This window comes from Leptonychotes weddellii, chromosome 9 (genome assembly GCF_054177405.1).
Source record: "Leptonychotes weddellii isolate Sample4059 chromosome 9, ASM5417740v2, whole genome shotgun sequence".
Lineage (NCBI taxonomy): Eukaryota > Metazoa > Chordata > Mammalia > Carnivora > Phocidae > Leptonychotes > Leptonychotes weddellii.
This window is the reverse complement of record NC_138377.1, coordinates 11,928,758-11,948,320: the sequence shown is the minus strand read 5'-3', so window position 1 is coordinate 11,948,320 and position 19,563 is coordinate 11,928,758. Positions and strand designations below refer to the sequence as shown.

General features: G+C 42.8%; 1 protein-coding gene and 1 pseudogene across 1 annotated transcript in view; both read left to right on the top strand.

Annotated features, from left to right (window-relative positions):
* Positions 1–9,165, top strand: part of TDP1 (tyrosyl-DNA phosphodiesterase 1) — a 70,212-nt gene extending 61,047 nt beyond the window's left edge. The window contains exons 15-16 of the mRNA XM_081829740.1: positions 6,675–6,708; positions 8,660–9,165. Coding sequence (XP_081685866.1) covers positions 6,675–6,708; positions 8,660–8,793 — 168 coding nt within the window. The 3' untranslated portion in view covers positions 8,794–9,165. The remainder of the gene's footprint in view (positions 1–6,674; positions 6,709–8,659) is intronic.
* LOC115937812 (small nucleolar RNA U13) lies at positions 2,858–2,970 on the top strand (annotated as a pseudogene).
* Positions 9,166–19,563: the final 10,398 nt, after the last annotated feature.

The following is a 19,563-nucleotide window of genomic DNA, read 5'->3' as shown; positions in this document are numbered from 1 at the left end:
AGGGAATACTTTGGAAATGCAGGTTTGTGGAGGCCCCTTCGCTGCCCTGTCTGGGGCCACTACAGCTATCGTTCTCAAACTGGTTGGTTCAGGAAACTCTCTGCACTCTTATCATTAAGGACCACAAGGAGCTTTTACTTACATGGGTTTTTATATCTGTTGAGAGTACTATATTAGAACTCAAAACCAAGAATTTTTTATATTAGTTTTTAAAAATAATAAACCTATTATATATATATGTAATTTTTTTTTTTTTAACTATTTCCAGAAAAAGGTGAGGAAGGTGGCATTATTTACAATTTTTGCAGGCAGGCCTCTTTACTATCTGGGTTAATGAAAGACTGCTGAATTATCATAGCTGCTCTGTTGCAATATCCTGTCACAAAGCCTCTGTACACTCACAAGAAGTGAAGATGACAAATAATGGCTTAATATCTTGATGAAAATAATTTTGACTTCACAGATACCTCCCATCCTCTTAAAGGGGAGATCGCCAGGCTGCCCTAGACTATGACTTTCTTAAAGGCAGTGACCAAGTATTTTTCGTAATAGAAAGTCGTTGGAACATTGGTTCAGGTTCATGTTTTTGGAAGAAAGCTGGCCAGCATGAGTGGGACCAGCTCCATCCCAGGTCTGACCCAGCCCCACAGGCTGCACTTGTCTTAGCCCTAGAATATCTGTCTTTAAAGCAAGTTCACACTTCCCAGACTCACACAGGAGCAGATGTATAATCAGGACATGCTTATTAATTTAAAATGGCAAAAGGTCCTATTACAACCAGCATTATTTTCCCCTGGAAGATAGATGCCTACACAGATAGCCAGATTATAGTCAATGATTTTTGAGTAAATTCTGAATCTGAACAGGGAAAATTTGGTTTTTGTTTGGAAAGTTTTAATGACATCACTCCATTAATATTCCAAAATCTCTGATTCCCTAACAGAGTCAGCCCTGCCCACTGGGTCCCTTTCTTCCCTGGACAGTGTTAGATGGGTTCTAGGTACTTCCTCACCCTCACTTGTCCTTTCTGGTTTTGGTGGTAAACCAGATCTTCCCCTTCCAGTGGACCTGTTTCTTCGATAGTATTAACTTTGTCAGATGTGTCCATATAGTCTCATGCTGTCTAGGGTGCAGCTGCCTCTGGTAGGTGACTTTATAGAGCTATAATCAGTCATATTGATAGCAAGTTTCAGAAGGTGTTCTTTTTTCCTTCTTTCCAATTTATGTATATTGAGTCCTCTAAATTTGTTGTATATTTATGCATCTTCATTTTTCACTAGCAAGATTATATCAGTTTTATCAGAATTTCAGGGAATCTGTCTCCTCCCAACCCCCTCCCCACCCCCCCACCCCCACACACAAGTGAAAAATAGTGCTTTAGAACTAGGCTGTGTTTGTGCCAACCTTGCAACCTAAGTGACCTTGGGCAGTTATTTGCTTTCTCTAGGCCTTAGTGTCTCTATTTGTAAAGTGGGAAAATAAGAGTGCCTACTTCATAGAGTTTGTTGAAAAAAGTAACCAAGATGTTATCTGTAAAGTACCTAACACAGTCTCTGGTGCAGAGTTAGCAGTCACTAGACATTAGCTGTTGTTTCTGTTATTTAGAATATCCAGTTCAGTTCCTGGCGTGTAATAATGGACCAGTGTTCATTTTCTCCCCTTCCCCTTGCTGAGCGGAGGATGAAAAGAGCCTAAGGCCCATGTAGGACAGTCCCTAAACCCACCCAGCGTCACAGGACCTGACGGTGAAAACCTCTCCTTCCACCTTCCAGCTTTATGCTGTACCTTTGTTTTTTCTCCTACTGTCTGTTCGTATTCCTTTCTTTTTCTTTTTTTCTTTCCTCCTTAAACCTGAGTTCTGAATAAGCTTAGTGGAGGTGGGGACGGAGGACCATGGACTGACTGAGTTTGACTTCCTGTGGTCTGGCCTTGGGCTCTGTACTTCCCACGCCCAGCCCAGAACCTTGGCTGGAATTCCACCTCCTCCACTTAATCCTAATCTCCAAAGGACTTTGAAAGCAAGAATGAAAGAGATAGAGGAGCCTTAAAAATATCCTGAGGTCCCTTCAGTTTTGATAGGAAAAGCATTCTCAAGAATTTAAAAGTTTCCAACTGGGTAGTATCTTAGACTCTGTAACAATGAATCTTTTATTTGGCCAGTAAGCAGAATGTTTTCCATTGTTTAGCGAAGTTTTCTGGGTTTATACATTTCCTTTGAAAGATAGATACGAGAGAGACTGGAGCATTTTATTTTTTATTAGTACAGTTTTACCTTCCACACTGCTTCAGTAACATGCAGAATAATGCCAGTCACTCAGATATCATATCACTGGCATGACATGAATCCCGGCATTCAAGGGAATCCTACGGACTAGAAGAAAGAAGTCTAAGATTTGGAAAAGTGAGTGATTAAGAACATTTCAAAAGCACTTTGTTTGAAAATGGTTTTCAAACCACTGTAACATGTATAAGATCTTGTTCGTTATTTTTTAAAATCTGAGGACTATACAGAAAGCTTAGCAAAGAAATACATTGCTGTGAACAAATTACAGTTTATTGAAAGATACCAGCAGACATCCCTGAAACCAAGAAATTGATCAAATAATAAAGCAAAACAGACAGAGCTGCAGGTACACCTTGCTTTACACAGTACTTGCTGCTTATCTGTTCTCTCCACAGATGTATTACTAAGAACCTGCTGCGTGCAGTCACTGTCTAGGTACTTGGAATATGTCTGTGAACAAGACAGACACAAATCCCTGGCCTTACGGAGCTGAAATTACTCTTCACCTGAAAAGTTATACCTAACCAAACTCATTTGACTAATAGGAGTTGTAGTTTTAAAGGAAATCTTTAGGTCCTTTTGTAGTTCATAAGTGTGATGATTGGGTGTTCACGCCAGTGTGTGACACGCACGCCACGCGCCTCCCTCAAACCTTGTTACGACCTCGGCACATTACCCGTCTGACGTTGAGGAAAAAAAATCTTTTATAAAGCAAAATCACCAACATTTTAAATCTTATTTCCATATGTCCCACTTGCTGTGTGACCCTGAGCCGGAAAAGAATAAAATAGACCAGTATGTGATCTCTCCTGAGCTATTATATGCCAGAGGCATCTGCTTCGTACTCCCTTTTTAGCTTACATTCTTTGTATTCTCTGATACACTATAAAGCGGGTAAACAAGGTAAGGTTAAGTAAAGCCTATCTTATTTGGACTTAAAGAATAAATTACATGTCAAATTTAAGAATAATTGAACATACAGAGCTTCAGAGACTTCAGTTATGTTAAATGATCTGGGTTGTTTTTTGGTGTTTTTTGTCTCCTTTTTTTTAAATACACATGGTAATATGTATACAGTTGGCCCTTGCACAATGCCGGGAGTAGAGACACTGACCCCCAGTGCAGTTGAAAATCTGCATATAACCTTTGACTCCCCAAAAACTTAACTACTAATAGCCTACTGTTGACCAGAAGCCTTACTGATAACATAAACAGTCAACACATATTTTGTATGTTATATGTATTTTACACTGTATTCCCACAATAAAGTAAGCTAGAGAAAAGAAAATGAAAATTATAAGGAAGAGAAAATACACTTAAGTAATGTATGTATATTTATTGGGAAAAAAGCCCACGTGTGAGTGGACCTGTGCAGTTAAACTCACGTTGTTCAAGAATCAACTGTAGTATTTTTTTTTATTTTTTGTCATAATTTCAGATTTAGAAAAAAGTTCTAAGTACAAGGAATTCCCATATTCTCTTCACCCAGGTTCTCCAAATGTGAATATTTTATAATATTTACATAATCCTTCTTTCTCATGTTAACTTTTTTCTGATCCATTTGAAAGTTGTAAACATGATGTTTGCAATTTTTAAATACTTCAATATATATTTCTTAAAAACATTATCTTACATAGCCACAGTACAGTTACCAAAATCAGGAATTAACATTGATTGAATACTATCATCTATAGAATTTATTCAGATTTCATCTGTTGCCCCAGTAATGTCCTTTATAGCAAAAGGGAAGTTTCAGGTTACATGTCACATTTGTTCATCACTCTCTTTAGTCTCCATTAATGTGGAATAGTGCCACAAGATTTTTGTGCATTTCATGATACTGACACTTTGCTGAGCATAGGCCAGTTATTTTATAGACGGTGAGGGACATTGTATGTTTGGTTTGCCCATTGTTTTTTTGTAAGTAGGTCCAGAGTGTGCACTTTTGCCAAGAACACCACAGAAGAGATGTTGTTTTTCTTAGTGCATCATATAAGGAGTCACATGATAACAATCTGCCTGATTACTGATGAAGTCAGTATTGATCAATTGGTTAAGGTGGTATCTGCCAAGTTGTATCTTTTGCAGGTTTAGTATATTTTAGAATTTAAGTTTTAAATGTCTAGAACTAAGCTAATTAGCTGTATATGTAATTGCTCAGTAGGAGAGGTCATTAAAACCTACTTGGCACATGAGATACACCTGATCTAGATTTAGCATATATGTAGTGTATATAATCCTCTAAAGTGCTTTAAACCATTGGTTCCCAGATAATGTAACCATTCCCCCTACTGCTTGATTCATTTGAAATAATTCCTTGAATTTAGATAGTACAGGAATAAACAACTTCAGTCTAGACCTCTCATAATTATTGCTAAATAGTAGAGACTGATTCATAAAGTATGTAAGGGAAACAAAGCTGATTTAACTTTCTAATCCAAAGAAAATGCAAAATAAGTAAGTCACTTAAAATCGTTGTTGATATGCTTAATTTTCAAGGACCTGTTTTTGAAAGATCTTTAGAAATGAGGATTTTTTTTTTTAATGAGAGAACCAGGAAAGGTTTTTAGACATGATTTTGATCATCTCCTTTAATAAAATCTTTGTTTCATAGTACAAACAGAAGCCTGACACAAACTTCCAGCTTAGCTTTTAAAATTACTTTGTAAACAGAAACATTAAGGAAATCTGAAATTATCAAAGTAAAAAGTAATTTTATCAGATGGTATTGAAATCAGTATTTGGTTTTTAGCAATTTGAATTATACTTCCTCCCACTGGATAGATTGTTCTCTTGTGCTTTTTTTAGTCACGGATTAATATGGGAGATCGTCACAGAAAAGAGAGTTAATGGGTTTCAGATAACACTGGAATCACAATTACCAAAGATTGCATCTCTACTAGGTCAGTAACCCAGTGTAAAATATTTCAGAGCTTTCCTTTGTATTGCAAGCTGGCAAGTCTTTTATCCATTCGTTGATTTCAGAGTAGGCTAAGGTAAAGTGGCATCAGAAATCTTCTCATTAGTTCTTCTCTTTGGGATCACACACAGGCCATATACAAACATAGTCTGTGCCTGATAGAAGGAAAGAATTAAAGGTGATTGCTCAGGTGACAGACAGTGGCTTCTATAGGTAGGATTCAAGTTCCCCTGAAGACAGTGGGAAATGTGTGTATGGGTGTTTGGACATGGGGGTCGAGGCCTGTTTAACACAAGGGCCATTTCTTAGAGGATTAGAGCAAAGAGCTTATTTCCTGGATAAGTAGAATGGGGTATTGTACTTGGGTTTGTCTGGCTGTTAAAAAACCTGGTGAACCTACACAGCATATGGAATAATGACAATCCTCACCCACTGTGAGTTGAGAGTAGTGGTCATTATAATATTATAGCAGCTAGCACTCATCAAGTACTTATTATGTGCCAGGAACTGCTATGAGCACTTGACCTGAGTTTATTGAATCCTCACTACCCCCATGATACCACTACTAATATAACCCCTACTTTATAGACAAGGAACCTAAGCACTTGGGTCAACTTGGTCAGGGCCCCATGTCTGCCATGTCCATGACCCCTTTACCGTCACACTGTGCCACCTCCCCACAGAGAGCTGAGTTCTGGAGTTAGAGATGTCAGGTGCACGCAGTCCTCAACTGACCGACCACAGGGACAGATGGAATAGACAGAAAACCCCTTGGTTGTCCCCTCATCCCCAGCCTTCCTGCCATGGCCTTAATGTTGGCCTCACTGTGTCTCACCTAGACTGCACTGCCTATTCATCTCCCTGGTGTTGGTCCCCTCCCAGTGGACATCATCTTCTCCCCTGCTGCCACGCACCTCTCATCTTGTCACACTCCTGTTTTAAATCCTTCCATTATATCACAGGAAAAAGCTCATCCCATTTAGCCTCTGATCTCAAACTCTGATTGTGTTAAGATCGCCTTTAGAACTTGATAAGAATGTGTAATGCCAGGCCCCAGCACAGACGGATGGAAACAAACTCCCTTGAGGTGAGCTCTGGGGAAATGCTCCAGCAGTTCTCACATCAGCCAGGTTCGGGAACCACTGCGCTGACGGCGGTCAAGTTCAGAATTCTGGCACCACGGTCTGCTTGCTCGTCTGTCTGTCCCCCTGGACTGTAAACTGAGAGGACCCCCACTTTGTCTAGCAGAGTACCTGGCATCTAACCAGCACTCGACAGATATTTCAGATATATGCAGGACTATTTCATGAGGCAAGTTTTTCTTTCATGGGACAATTTAGGAGGATTGCTTCAAATAGGCTTTCATCTAAGCCAGTAAGTGTGAATGCTGACTTCAGTAATGGTCAAAAGACAACAGAGTCACAACCACCTCTTACCTTCCTGTTAGCCTTTTTGCGTCTCTCTCTCCAGGTAGTGGTGAACCTTTCAGCCGGCATGGCAAATGGTCAGCCCGCAGGCGGAGACATTTGCTCATTTATCGAGCAGTGTGTCCAGGGATTTGCCAGCGGATAGTCACCTTACTTGGTCATTGTTGGCTAATTGTGAGGGAGAGGAATAAATGCAGTGGTGGTCTCGAAGATGCTGCCTCAGTGAAGAGTCTAATAGCTACTGCCATAGCAAGGATCGGGGTGTCCTTTGCCTTGGGGATGAAGTAGAGCTGATGTTACCCAATGGAGCAGTCTGCAAGAAAAGATGGGAGAAGTCCAGCCACAGAAGACCGTGTCCCCCGTGGAAGAGAGCCAGTGGTTTGCTCAGGCCAGTGGGGAGCTGTGGGGGGTCTCCAGCACTGCCAAACCTTCAGCCTTTGATGAAGTGTGTCACACAGGCCCTGGATTATGGCTCTCTCTCAGGCTTAACAAGCTTGCTTCAGGCTCTCACACCATCTCAACGCCGAAGACAAGAGAACAGGGTTCTGATGACTTGTTGCCATCTTCGGCCTTCTTTCCCCACACATCTGCTGGGTCCTGCTGTTTGCATGCTGGTGCAGCCATTATTCAGCACCGTGAGGTGTGAGGAGAGCCTCCCTTTGTTTGCCAGGCCGTCCTCCGAGCTGCGCTCTGCCTCTATTCAGGAAGAGGAGAAAGCTTCCCCGAGAGCACATTGGCGGTGCTGGGCGGCTGTTTCTGCCGATGGTGCCGCGTGGCCGCCTTACTGTAAGCATTCACCCCTTCAGAGTTGTAGCTCTCCTCCTCTTCGGGCCAGTTATGTGGGGATTGATTCTTAACCCTAGCAACCTATTTACACCCTACCCCTACTATTATGGTTCTTTAGAATTGGTTTGATTCTAGCAGTAGTTATGCATGGTAAAAGTGATTTGTTCTGATTTTTTTCAGTTTCTGAAACCCCAGTTAAAAGGGGGGAAAGTTCATGGTTATTGAGCACCTGCAACATGCCAGGAACTTCCACAGGTGTTTTCTCAGTTATGTTTCACAATCCTCCTGAGAGGTTGCTTATGTAGCTAATTCCCATTTCACAGCTGAGGAACCCGAGGCCAAGATCCCAGTGTTTTCCCGAGTTTGCAGAAAAGGATGAGGGCAGGACCTGAACCTAGGTCTTTAGTGTTCTCTCCCTTGTGTCCTACCAAGGCATGTTGCTTGCTTCACCATTGGTCTGCAGTCATTATACAGAGACCTTCATGCCTCATCAATTATTAGCCTTAAGGAACAGAACAAAACCATTTCGTGGAGCTGGCCCCAGGCCTCTCGATTATATGTGACCATGACCCGCTGAGAGCAGTGTGCCATCTGTTACTGTTGGTTTCTCCAGCGTTGTAAGAGATAATAGCTGCCCTTTGTGAGGTTCTCTCTCTGCGGGATGCTCTCGGACACTGCGTGCGTTTATATCTCACTTCCCCTCCTGACCGCACCACAGTCAGGTACACAGAAGGACACTGAGGCTGACAGAGGCGAAGTGACTGGTCAATATAAGCAGCAAGCCAGGATGTACACCCTGGTTTCTGCTGGCCTGCTTCCATGTTCACTTGCCTGTTTCTTAGCATGAACTTTTGCCAGTAGCCACTGTCTGAAATGGGCTGTTGTCTGGGGTTGGTTCAGAAAGGGTTCTTAAGGGGGTGGCTGAGTGGTGCAGTTGGTTAAGCGTCTGACTCTTGGTTTTGGCTCGGGTTGTGATCTCATGGTCGGGAGATTGAGCCCCGCATTGGGCTCTGGGCTCAGCACGGAGTCAGCTTGAGATTCATTCTCCCTCTCCCCTCCACCCCCATGTGTGCTCACGGGCACTCACTCTCATAAATCTTTAAAAAGAGGGGTTAAAAAGAGGGGTTAAAAAGAGGGGTTCTTAAAAATGTGTAAACGTGGTGGTTTTATCCTATCAGGTAAACACATGGGTGGTTTTATCCTATCAGGTAAGTGAATTTTTTGTAATCCTGTTCAAATAAGTATTATACATATATAATGTGGTTTGTTTGTTTTTTCCCCAGATCGGCCATGGATTTGGAACATTCCTTATACCAAAGCACCAGATACACATGGGAATATGTGGGTTCCCTCCTGAGAATCTTAAAGCACTCTGAAATTTAGGTTTAAGACCTCAAGCCCCAAATAATAGACGTTCTAATTTGTACCGGATGTTCACTCTTAAAGTTTTATCTACACCCCTAACAAAACTCTGCATAGCTCACTCTTGTGAACATGTATGCTGGTTATACTTTCAGTGGTCATTAACAGTGTCACTAAAAAATCTATTTTCTTAATTCACTTTTTTAAGCTTTGGAATGAAAGCTATCAAACTCGACAATGTTGAGTATAGACAAAGTCATCCTCAAAGTGATATATGGAATTTCATGATGGTGTTCACGCTTCCAAAGTGAAGATTGACTATGTGTGTTGTATTCCTTCCATCCTGAAAGGTGCTCTTCATTCAATAAAACTTGTCAGGGGAAGAATGTGATCATTTGATTATCACCCAGCCCTCCACTTTCTGAGTGTTGTCTTGGGATTGCTGGCCCTGAGTCTGCAGATGTTCCTGGCCTCTGTCACGGAGGTCGGTGTGACTACCCTTCAGATGCACCGAGTCCTACTGCCTCTCATCGTCCTACAGCTTCACGAGCCTTTTCATCCGGGCGCCATGCTGGCTGCCTCTGCTTACAGATGTGTCCTGCCATTTCCTCACCCATTCCCTGGAACAGATGGGTGTCTTTCATCCCCCTGCCCCCAAGTTTCCAGAAAAGACTGCTCACAGAACCATATAAAATCACAAGTATCTTACTTGCAAGGAACCCTGAAAGGTAACCTTATTTGGTGCCTTCAGTTCACAAGCAAGGGAACGGAGACCCAGAAAGGCTTAGGATGTCCCCCACATCACAGCTGGTTTGGGTCAAAGTTGTGAATGTCTTCGCTTTATGTACGTATGTCCTTCATACTTAGGAATCACGTTCTCCTATGAGGATTTAGACCTCCTTTTCTACATGAGGCTGATTTCCAGTTTGTCTCCAGCCTCTCTATCTTACAACTTTGAAGAGTGTTGAATACTAATTTTGAAAGATTTCTGAAGATAGCTTTTTGGACTATTCTTCAGGCCTACAATTTTCACCTTAGGACCTGGCAGGGCAGAGCGGGGGTGCTGTTGTAGAAAAGTCTGGGAAGACAGCTGCAGACCCTCCACCCTTCTCCTGTCACAAACTCCACTTTACCTATTCTATATTTTGGGATTCTGTAAAGGGTATTGTCTGGGATTATGTGTGTGTGTATGCATGCTCACACTGCTTTAAAAGTTGAAAAGCCACTGAATTATTCATCTTACCTGTGTAGTGAGCTGGTTAAACTAAGGCTTAGACCTTTCATGACCCTGCCTTCTACTTCCCAGAACATGCAAACCCTCTATCACATGAGCCAGGAAGGCAGTGGGAAGGCGTCCAGGGCTGGCCCAGAGTGCGTGCCCGGCAGTCTGTGTGTCCAAAGGCCTGGCAGGGGACCCGAGATTCTCCCCAGCATGGTGGTCCCATCCTGGGTGGGGATGGGGCAGCACCAAGGAAGTGTCTCACCAGTGTCCCCACGACGGTGAGCAGTCTTCCTGCTCTGCAACAGGACTCAGAAAGCCTGGGCTCTGCAGGGTGGGTTCAGCCACTCGAGAGGACAGTGGCAGATCGACAGCAGTCCCTGGGCAGAGTAGGTCACACAGGTACGTTGTTCATCTGATCCACATCACTGCAGAGTGGGTTGGAGCTCAGAGCTGAAGTCAGACTGCCAAAGTTTGAATCCCAGCTCTGCCACTTAACGGCTGTGTGACTAGACCAGGTTATTTACCTTCTCTGTGCGTTGGTCCCCTCAACTGTAAAATGCGGGTGGTGGTGGTAATACTCCTCACAGAGGATGATGGAGAGTGGTGAGTGAATGCGTGAAGATACTCCAAGCCTGCACAGCATGAGAACCGTCCAGTGACTGTGCTTGCCGTTGCTACGGTTGACCCATTAGGATTATCCTCATTTTCCTGATAAGGAAATCGGGACTCAAAAAGGTGAAGTGATTATGCAAGGTCATACTTCCAGAAAGTGCTCTCACCAGTATTTGAACCCAGGTCTGGCAGCATCCACAGTTTGTTTCCTGCCAGGTGGCCCAAGCTCCCAGGCAGCATGGTATGTGACAGAGACAGTTTTTACTCCTCTGGTGTATTGTGGACACTTTTATAGAATACAGAATCAGGTGCTTGAATGTTACAGCACTGTCAGATTACAATGGAAGTTTCTAAATGCTTATTTTCTGTACTCCTCACAGACCAGTTCTGGTTCATGGGCCATACTTCCAAGTAACATTCCTCTACACCCAGTGGGGACCCAAAGGGGCCCATCTGGAAACAGACAAGTTCTGTAGAATGGGTGGCTAGGTACATCAAGGTAACATTAGGGGAAGCCCATGACCAAGGGTTATGCACTCTGGGTGTCCAGGCCCAACTGCTAACAGCAGCCTTCTGTGCCCCTTACCCTGGTCAGCATGGGCTGGGGGAAGGCAGGCCAGCATAGGGTCATAACATGAGCTTTCTGGGCATAGTTGATCGCACACATGGAAAACAATGCCCCAAGAATAATCAACATGGGAACCCAAAAAGCAAGCAGTTCTGCCCCATCTGGTCCTTTTTTAAATGGAACTGAATTACCCAGAGTGCTACAAAAAACCATCATCAAACGTTGCCTGCTAATGCTTGAGGAAATTACTTCCATTATTCTAGGTTGGGGTTTAACAATTATTTCTCCCTGACTCGAGGAGCGCTCACCTCACCCTTGTGTCTGCAGGTAGCTGCCTGCCATCTTTTTATTTTTTATGTAGCATTCCATGATTGTGTATAACACTCAGTGCTCCATTCAGTACATGCCCTCTTTAATACCCATCACCAGGCTAAACCATCCCCCCACCCCCTCCCCTCTAGAACCCTCAGTTTGTTTCTCAGAGTCCACAGTCTGTCATGGTTCGTCTCCCCCTCCGAGTTCCCCCCCCTTCATTTTTCCCTTCCTCCTTTTTTTTTTAAACATATAATGTATTTGTTTCAGAGGTACAGGTCTGTGATTCATCAGTCTTACACAATTCACAGCGCTCACCATAGCACATACCCTCCCCAGTGTCCATCACCCAGCCACCCCACTGCTGCCTTTTATCCTTTCTTCCCCCACCACCTCTTCCTGCTTCAGATCTGGAAACACCAGCCAGTGACTGTGTACATGCTGAGGGTAAACATCCACATCACAATTCAACTTCCTGCCGCTTCATAAAGGTCTATTACAGGAGACTTACTAGCTGATTAAGGAGCGTCTCAGCATGCGGACAAAAGGAACTGCTGCCGTTTTGGGGAGTTTTCTCTTGATCTTTGGAAAGCTTACCTAACATTCTTTTACAGAGATGGACATGTAGCCAAAAGTCTGAATGAGATCTTCATACTAGATGAATTTCAGCAGAATATTCTGAATGAGAGTTTAAGAGTCCTAAAACATTTTAAGGCAGAAAATTGTCAGTCCCTACATGTAGCAACTTAAGTCACTTGCCGTTTTGGCAGGAGGATTCCGTGTCCCCTCCACCTCCCACATACTCTTATGAAGAGAGGAATGGGTCTTCCACCAGCTGCTTTTGTGGGGTGAAGGAGGGAGAGGTTTTTAAAATTTTTTTAAGATTCATTTATTTTAGAGAGCGAGAGGGAGAGAGAAACAAGCAGAATCTGCCCTGAGCTCAGAGCCCGGCGCGGGGCTTGGTCTCACAAGCCTGAGATCACAACCTGAACTGAGACCAAGAGTTGGTCTAAATTATTTTTTATCACATTCCTGAGAAAGGCTGCCTGGTTTTAACTATAGTTGGTACAAATCGTCCTTAAAATTCACTGATTTGGGAGGCTGTATTTTTTCCACATATTGTAATAGCCAATGTTTCCTGAGCTCTTTCTATGTCTTGACTCCTGTGCTTACATGCTTTACATTGAAGCCTCACATTAGCCTTCCATGAAATAATATCCATAAGGTTCCACGGTGGAGCCCAGCTTTGTTTTCCTGGATTCTTATGTAGAAGTTAAATAGTTCTCCTTAATAGAAGTTACATATGTGACTTCCAGCACATATGGTTTCTGTATCAGATTTGGTATGCTGAAAATAAGGACCTTAGATTCCATTTTGTCACAACTTTTTTCCACATAAAATTAGTTTACTTTCTAGGGAAATGACAGATTAGTCCATTTTGAAACCATTTTTGGATGATCTGGATATTTGGTTCAAATCTTAGGACATTTTACTTCCTCCCTCGTAACTGAAAAATCAGAGTTGTAACCCCTTCCTTGAAAGTACTTGGTTTTGACTGGTGAATACCTCAAAGAAGAAGGTTAGATAGGCACTCTTTATTTACATTCATAAAATGTAGTAATTGTACTGATGAATGCTATTCATTATGATGACAAAGTATGATGGCCAAAGTGCTGGAACTCAATGGCAGAAATAAAATAGCTTAAATATTATATAGGATTAAATCTAAAATTCTGTTGATAATGTGCTAACTACATGTATGCATGGATCCCACTATAACATTTTTGACAAATTTTCCAAGTTTAGTAGTTCACTTTTTTCAAGCAATATCCAGGCCAAAAAAAGTACTACAAACAAAACTACATTTTCTTACTGCATTTTTAGCAGCTAGTAAGTTACAGGTCTTAAGGGGTAATGTGCAGCCATTTGCTCCTGGGAGAATGCTAGCAGTGCCCACAGCCAGAACCCAACATGGAGACAGGTGGCCACCTCTGAGCCCAGACCCTCTACTGGTCCCCGTAGGAACACTGACCAGCGAGTGCGGAGCACTTGGTGTGTGCCAGGTAATGTTTGTGTTTTCTGTGTATTAACGAACCAAATCATAATAGCCCAGTGCTGTTATTACCACAGCCATTTTACAGATGGGGAAACTAAGATTATTTGTCCAAAGTCACACAGCTGGCAAGGGCAGAGCTGGGATTTGAACCTGGGGACTACTGCTATGAGGAACCAGGCACAAGTGTGGCAGACGTTCCCAAGCTCCAGCCAAGGAGCGGGCCTTGCATATAGGATGTGTAACAGTAGCTACAAAACCAGGTACACCTTCATCCGCTGGAACAGCAAATCCTAGTTGGCATGACCGAACCAGCTGTGGGTCCATAAAATTAACCGCTAAATGCTGCATTAGCATGCAGGCCTGAGTCACTGATTTATTTTTTTTATTATTTTTTTAAGATTTTATTTATTTGATAGAAACAGTGAGAGAGGGAACACAAGCAGGGGGAGTGAGAGAGGGGGAAGCAGGCTTCCCGCTGAGCAGGGAGCCCGATGTGGGGCTCAATCCCAGGACCCTGGGACCATGACCTGAGCCAAAGGCAGACGCTTAACGACTGAGCCACCCAGGCGCCCCCTGAATCACTGATTTATTAAAGCCAGAACCTCACCATGGAACTGGTTCCTTTGAAGTGTGAGCATCAACAGCTGAAGACATTGCCATGTTAAGTACGTTCTGTTAACTTCTCTGAAACCTGGTGTTTCCACGGACTAGACCTAAAGCAGAGAGCAGAAGGGATTATGCCAAGTGTCAAAAGAGAAGGCAGCATAGAAAACGCTGGGGAGCACGAGGGCAAAAGGCAGCCGAGGAAATGAAAGGAGGGTGCCTTATGCAGTGACAAGGGGTAGTGAGCAGACATGGGGCCAAAGCAATGCAAGTCGGGGTAAAGACAGAGTTCTAAGCAAGTCCATCTCAAGTACGCTCTGTTCTCTCAGGCCTACCAGAAGCCCCACTGAAACTTTAAGGCATTGTTCCCTGGTCCCTTTGTGGTGAGGTTTTCAGATTAAGACCTGGTGATTAAGACCTGGAAGGCATCTGGACCAGTCTTTAATACACAGGGAAACTCAGAAGGGAAAGGTGAGGGATAAATTGCATCCATAGGGAATTTATTAGATATAATCAATTATAGGTAACTATATACATTACACTGTGGGGCAGGTGACACCTCATTTAGGGAGGGTAAAATAAAATTCAAGGTCACAACTAGTATGTGTTCCCATCTGGCCCCAAGGACACAGATGATACCACTGTGCATGCTCTTGGTAGCTCTTTACTCATAGGTCCTTTAGAACTTAACATTATGGTAGCTGAATGCTGATTTTGTTTTCTTCGGATAATTGACATAATGAAAATGTAAAAGCCCCTACATATTTGCTATTCAATAATTTTTCAATATTTTTATGAAAGAATACATTAGGATGCTTTTACAGCTACAAAAGTCAGATTAATTAGGCATAAACAACAAAAGACTAACAGAGTCTAGCAAATGCTGGAGCCAGAGGATCATAACATAACAGTCTCCAGGTCCAGAATATCCGCTTTCAGGAATATGGACGCCATTCTCCAGCAAGCTTTCTCCACCTGGAGGCTGGAGATAAATATCCACCCCACTCCAGGATCTCACATTACTTCCAGGTGGTTATTTTAAAAAAACAAACAAAACACCTTCTTTCCCAGTAGCTCCAGCAAGTCCCCTGATGCACCTGATTGGCCCGGTTAAGTCACCTGTCCATCCCTGGTAAAAGCACTCCAGATTAGGGGACTGCCCCTCATGAGAAGGGTACAGGGGTGGAGTCCTCCAAAGACAAGTGGAAAATGCCTGAAGTCCACTCCAGAGCAAGAAGTATCTCTAGGTGAAGTATTAATAGTGTGCCAGAGGAACCTTTTTATGGCTCTTCCTTAAACAATGTGTGCGAGTGTGCAGATTTTATTTAAAAGCAAATGTAAACCAAGAAGGAAATTTCTAAGTCCAAGTTTCTCGTAAATTTGCATAAATAAGCAAACCCTTGTAATGAGTGTGCTAAAGCTGATTTTTCAAACTGCCAGTCAACATTTTAATGAATCATGAAATCAATTTAGGAAGTCATGACCAGCAGTTTTCAATGAAATCTAGTAGAAAAATCTGAAAATACTTGTGGCACAAAGTGAGATGACTGTTTCAATTTATATATTTATGAGTGTGTTCAGGATTACAATATATAATGTATTCCTTCCCAGGTTTGCTAGTTCAATCACGCTGAGTGAAGACAGTTCCATGGATAATGGCTTGAGATTGACAAGCCTGAAATGTGACTCAGCTCCAAGACACCCAGGACTCAGAATTGTCTGATCCCAGCTCTGCCGTCCACACCATGAGACCTTAGGCAAGTCATGTGATGCCTTTAAGTCTTCATTTTCTCATCTGTTAAGTGGGGGCTCATACCTATCCTATCTCATGGGATTGTTTTAAGAATCAAATGAATCAAATCAAATCAAAGGGTGCTCTTAAACACTGGCAAGAACTCCATAAATCTAAGTTGTAATGATTTTCATTCTCAAAGTAAAAGTGCTTGGGATTGGCAGTCTCTCTCTGGGGCACTTAGATGGTAATTCAAGTGTAGAAAATAAACCCATGTCTTTGAAAAATTAGCATTTTCCCACAAATACTGCTTCTAAACTACTTCATGAAAGTCATTTCTGGAAGACGGGTAGGTTTGAGTCCTGGCTGCAGCAGGGTAACCAGGATTCCACAGAAAGGGGACCGTATTCACAAGGAAATCTGCCTCCCTGGACCCAGTCTCTCAAACACTCTCAATAACTCCATAGAACTGACCTGCAGACTTCCAGTCCTAAAAGTCCTGGATCCACGTTGCCCACTGCCTGTTGGGTGGGACTGAGGAGTCCATGTGAATGTGAACCCCAAGGGTGAGTTGGCACTTTACCCCTGGAGGAAGCTCATTTTACAAATGAAAAAACAGGCTCAAAGAGGTATGGGAACCTGCCTAAGGTTGCAATCTTGAAGATCATGATAGCAAGCTCCTGCCTCCTGAACTCTGATACCAGAACAGGCTCAAGAGATGGGCATCTTTAATTATGCTTGGATGGGCAGAATCCACCTTTCGGTAGAAGAATGGACTGTGTGGTCTCATTGAGCCACTCAACACCTTTCTAGAGACAGCCTGGGAACACTTCTAAAGAGCCCAGCCTCTGCCTTGCCATTACATTCTTCTCTGGCCCTCCAGCACACACTTAGCAGTGGATGGCCTCTCTCCTTGGTCTCTAATTCCTATTCTTGGAGTGGCACCCTGGCTCCCACTCAAAGTAGAACTGGGTGGCCTTAAAAATGAGTTCAGGAGTGAGGAGAGGGGATTGGCTGCATGAGGGAACTTTTGGGGCAACAGAAATGTTTCTATCATGATTGTGGCATTGGTTACATTTTACAAAACCCCTTGAATTTATACACCAAATTGGTAACTTTTCTTGTAAATGATCGCTCAATTTTAAAGTTGATTTTTAAAAACTCAAAGAATGCACAGGTCAGATATCCATTCATTTGTGCTAATTTTACATTGAAAGAAAAACTAAATTGTTGAACTCTAGTTAGTTATACATATGGCTGAAGGATTTAGGGGCAAGTAGTAATGGGTGCAGTTTACTTTGAAATGCATAGAAATAAGGTGTATTAATGGACAGAGTTATGATAAAATATAGGAAAACTTAACTGTATAATCTAGGTTACCACTATAAATTCTTTTACCTTTGGAGTATGTTTGAAAATTTCATTTTATAATGTTGTGGGAGAAACCACATAACTTCAGGTTTCTGGCAGGGCCAAATAGCCCCAGTTGAACCAACTCTTTCACAAATAGAAAATATAAACTTGGAGAAAAGTCTTTAAAAAACCAGCTACTGAAAGTGACTGAAAGCTGCAGAAATGAAGGAGAGTTAACACTGGAAGAAAGCCACCACACTAGGTGCGTTTCCTGGTTTTGTTTGTTTAACCACTTCGGGCCTGAGGTCAGCGGCACCATAAAACCTCCAGGGGAAATCTATAGTCTTGCTGGCTAGAAGATCCAGAGGACAGGGTTTGGAGCAAACACAGTCTGAGCATGAGGAAGGAAAGAACAGAAAAGAGAGAACCAGAGAGAGGATTACCAGATTCTGTATATAAATTCTGCCCAAATCTCTGGCTGATCTCTGAGCTATTCATGCACAGCCAAGGCCAAAATAACTAAAATTTAAGCTACTTCCCACTGCAGGGGAGACACTTTGTAGTTGAGTGCAGCCAAGTTAACTGCCTGTTTAAAAATAATAATTTAAAAAATAATTATTTTTCAAAGGAAAAGAACAGAATTCAGAGTTTCTACAACACATCATAAATTATATATCAGTTACAATGCTTAGGGTATAATCCAAAATTACTCAATATACAAATAAAGAGAAAGACATGGCTTATTCTCAAAAGACAAGCAAAGGAGACCAAAAGAATCTCCAAAGATTTTAAAAACAGCTAATAAAATTGTGTTCAAGAGTGTAAAAAAAAAAAAATCTTATATTGAGATAGCAAATCTCAGCAGGGCAGTAGGAATTCTTTTGAAAGGACTGAGTGGAAATTTTAGAACTGAAAAATACAATACTGACGGGGGCAGTTCTTCCCCCCTCTGTGTGCCTCCTATCCTCTCACATGACCACCACACTCAAAGCATTTCTGGTCACCAGATGTGTGGGGGTGTTTTCCCTGCCAAGCAATTCTGAGACACGCTGGGGGTCCTACAATTTAAATGCACACAACCTGGAGATAGCGTCAGATCCCCCAGGTAAAAGGCTCAGTCCCACAAGACTTTCTCCACCCCACCCCCCACCCCCCAGTGCCAGTTACAAGTCCAGGTGGTCACCTGTGCTTCTGACCCATTTGCTGTAAATCAGAGGTTCCCATTACCCCTCCTCAGGTTTGATTAATTTGCTAGAGCAGCTCACGGAGCTCAGGAGAACACTACCAGTTTGTTAAAGGAACGATCAAGGGTACAGATTAATGGCCACGTGAAGAGAGATATAGGGGGAAGTCTGGGAGGGTCCCGAGCACAGGAACATGTATCCCCGTGGAGTTTGAGTGCATAACCCTTCCAGTGTGGATGGGCTCACCAACCTGGAAGCTCCCCGAACTCTGTACTATTGGGGTTTTACGGAGGCTTCCTCACAGAGGCATGATCAATCATAAATTCCATTTCTAGCCCCTTCCCCTCTCTGGAAAATGGGGAGAGGGAGCTGAAAATTCCAAGTTTCTAATCATGGTTTGGTCTTTCTGGTGACCAGCCCCAATCCAGGAACCAAGCCCCCCCACCCCCAGAGTCACCCCATTAGAATATAAGATGTTCCTAGTACTGTTACCACTTAGGAGTTTACAAGGGTTTCAGGAGCTCTGTGTCAGGAACTGGGGGCATGAACCAATAGGTGTATTTTCTATTATCTCACAATCTGAAATTAGAGGCTTCGGTAGATGGGCTTAGTAGCAGAATGGAGAGGACAGAGGAGTCAGGGAACTTGAAGATAGGTAGATAGAAATTATCCAATCTGAAGAACAAACAAAACACTGAAAAGTGGGAATGGGATGGGAATTAGGGATTTGTGGGATAGTATCTCAAGGTCTAAGTTCTATGCGATTGGAATGCTAGGAGATGAGTTAAGTATGGGGCAGAGAAAATATTTAAAGAAATAATGGCTAAATATTTGGTGAGACATAAATTTACAGATTCAAGAAGCTCAGTGAATAAGCAACAGGGTAACACAAAACTCCACTGGGTGCCTCCTAATCAAACTCATGATGACCACGCTTAAGACAAAATCTTTTTTTTTTTTTTTTAAAGATTTTATTTATTTATTTGAGACAGAGAGAATGAGAGACAGAGAGCATGAGAGGGAGGAGGGCCAGAGGGAGGAGCAGACTCCCTGCCGAGCAGGGAGCCCGATGCGGGACTCGATCCAGGGACTCCAGGATCATGACCTGAGCCGAAGGCAGTCGCTTAACCAACTGAGCCACC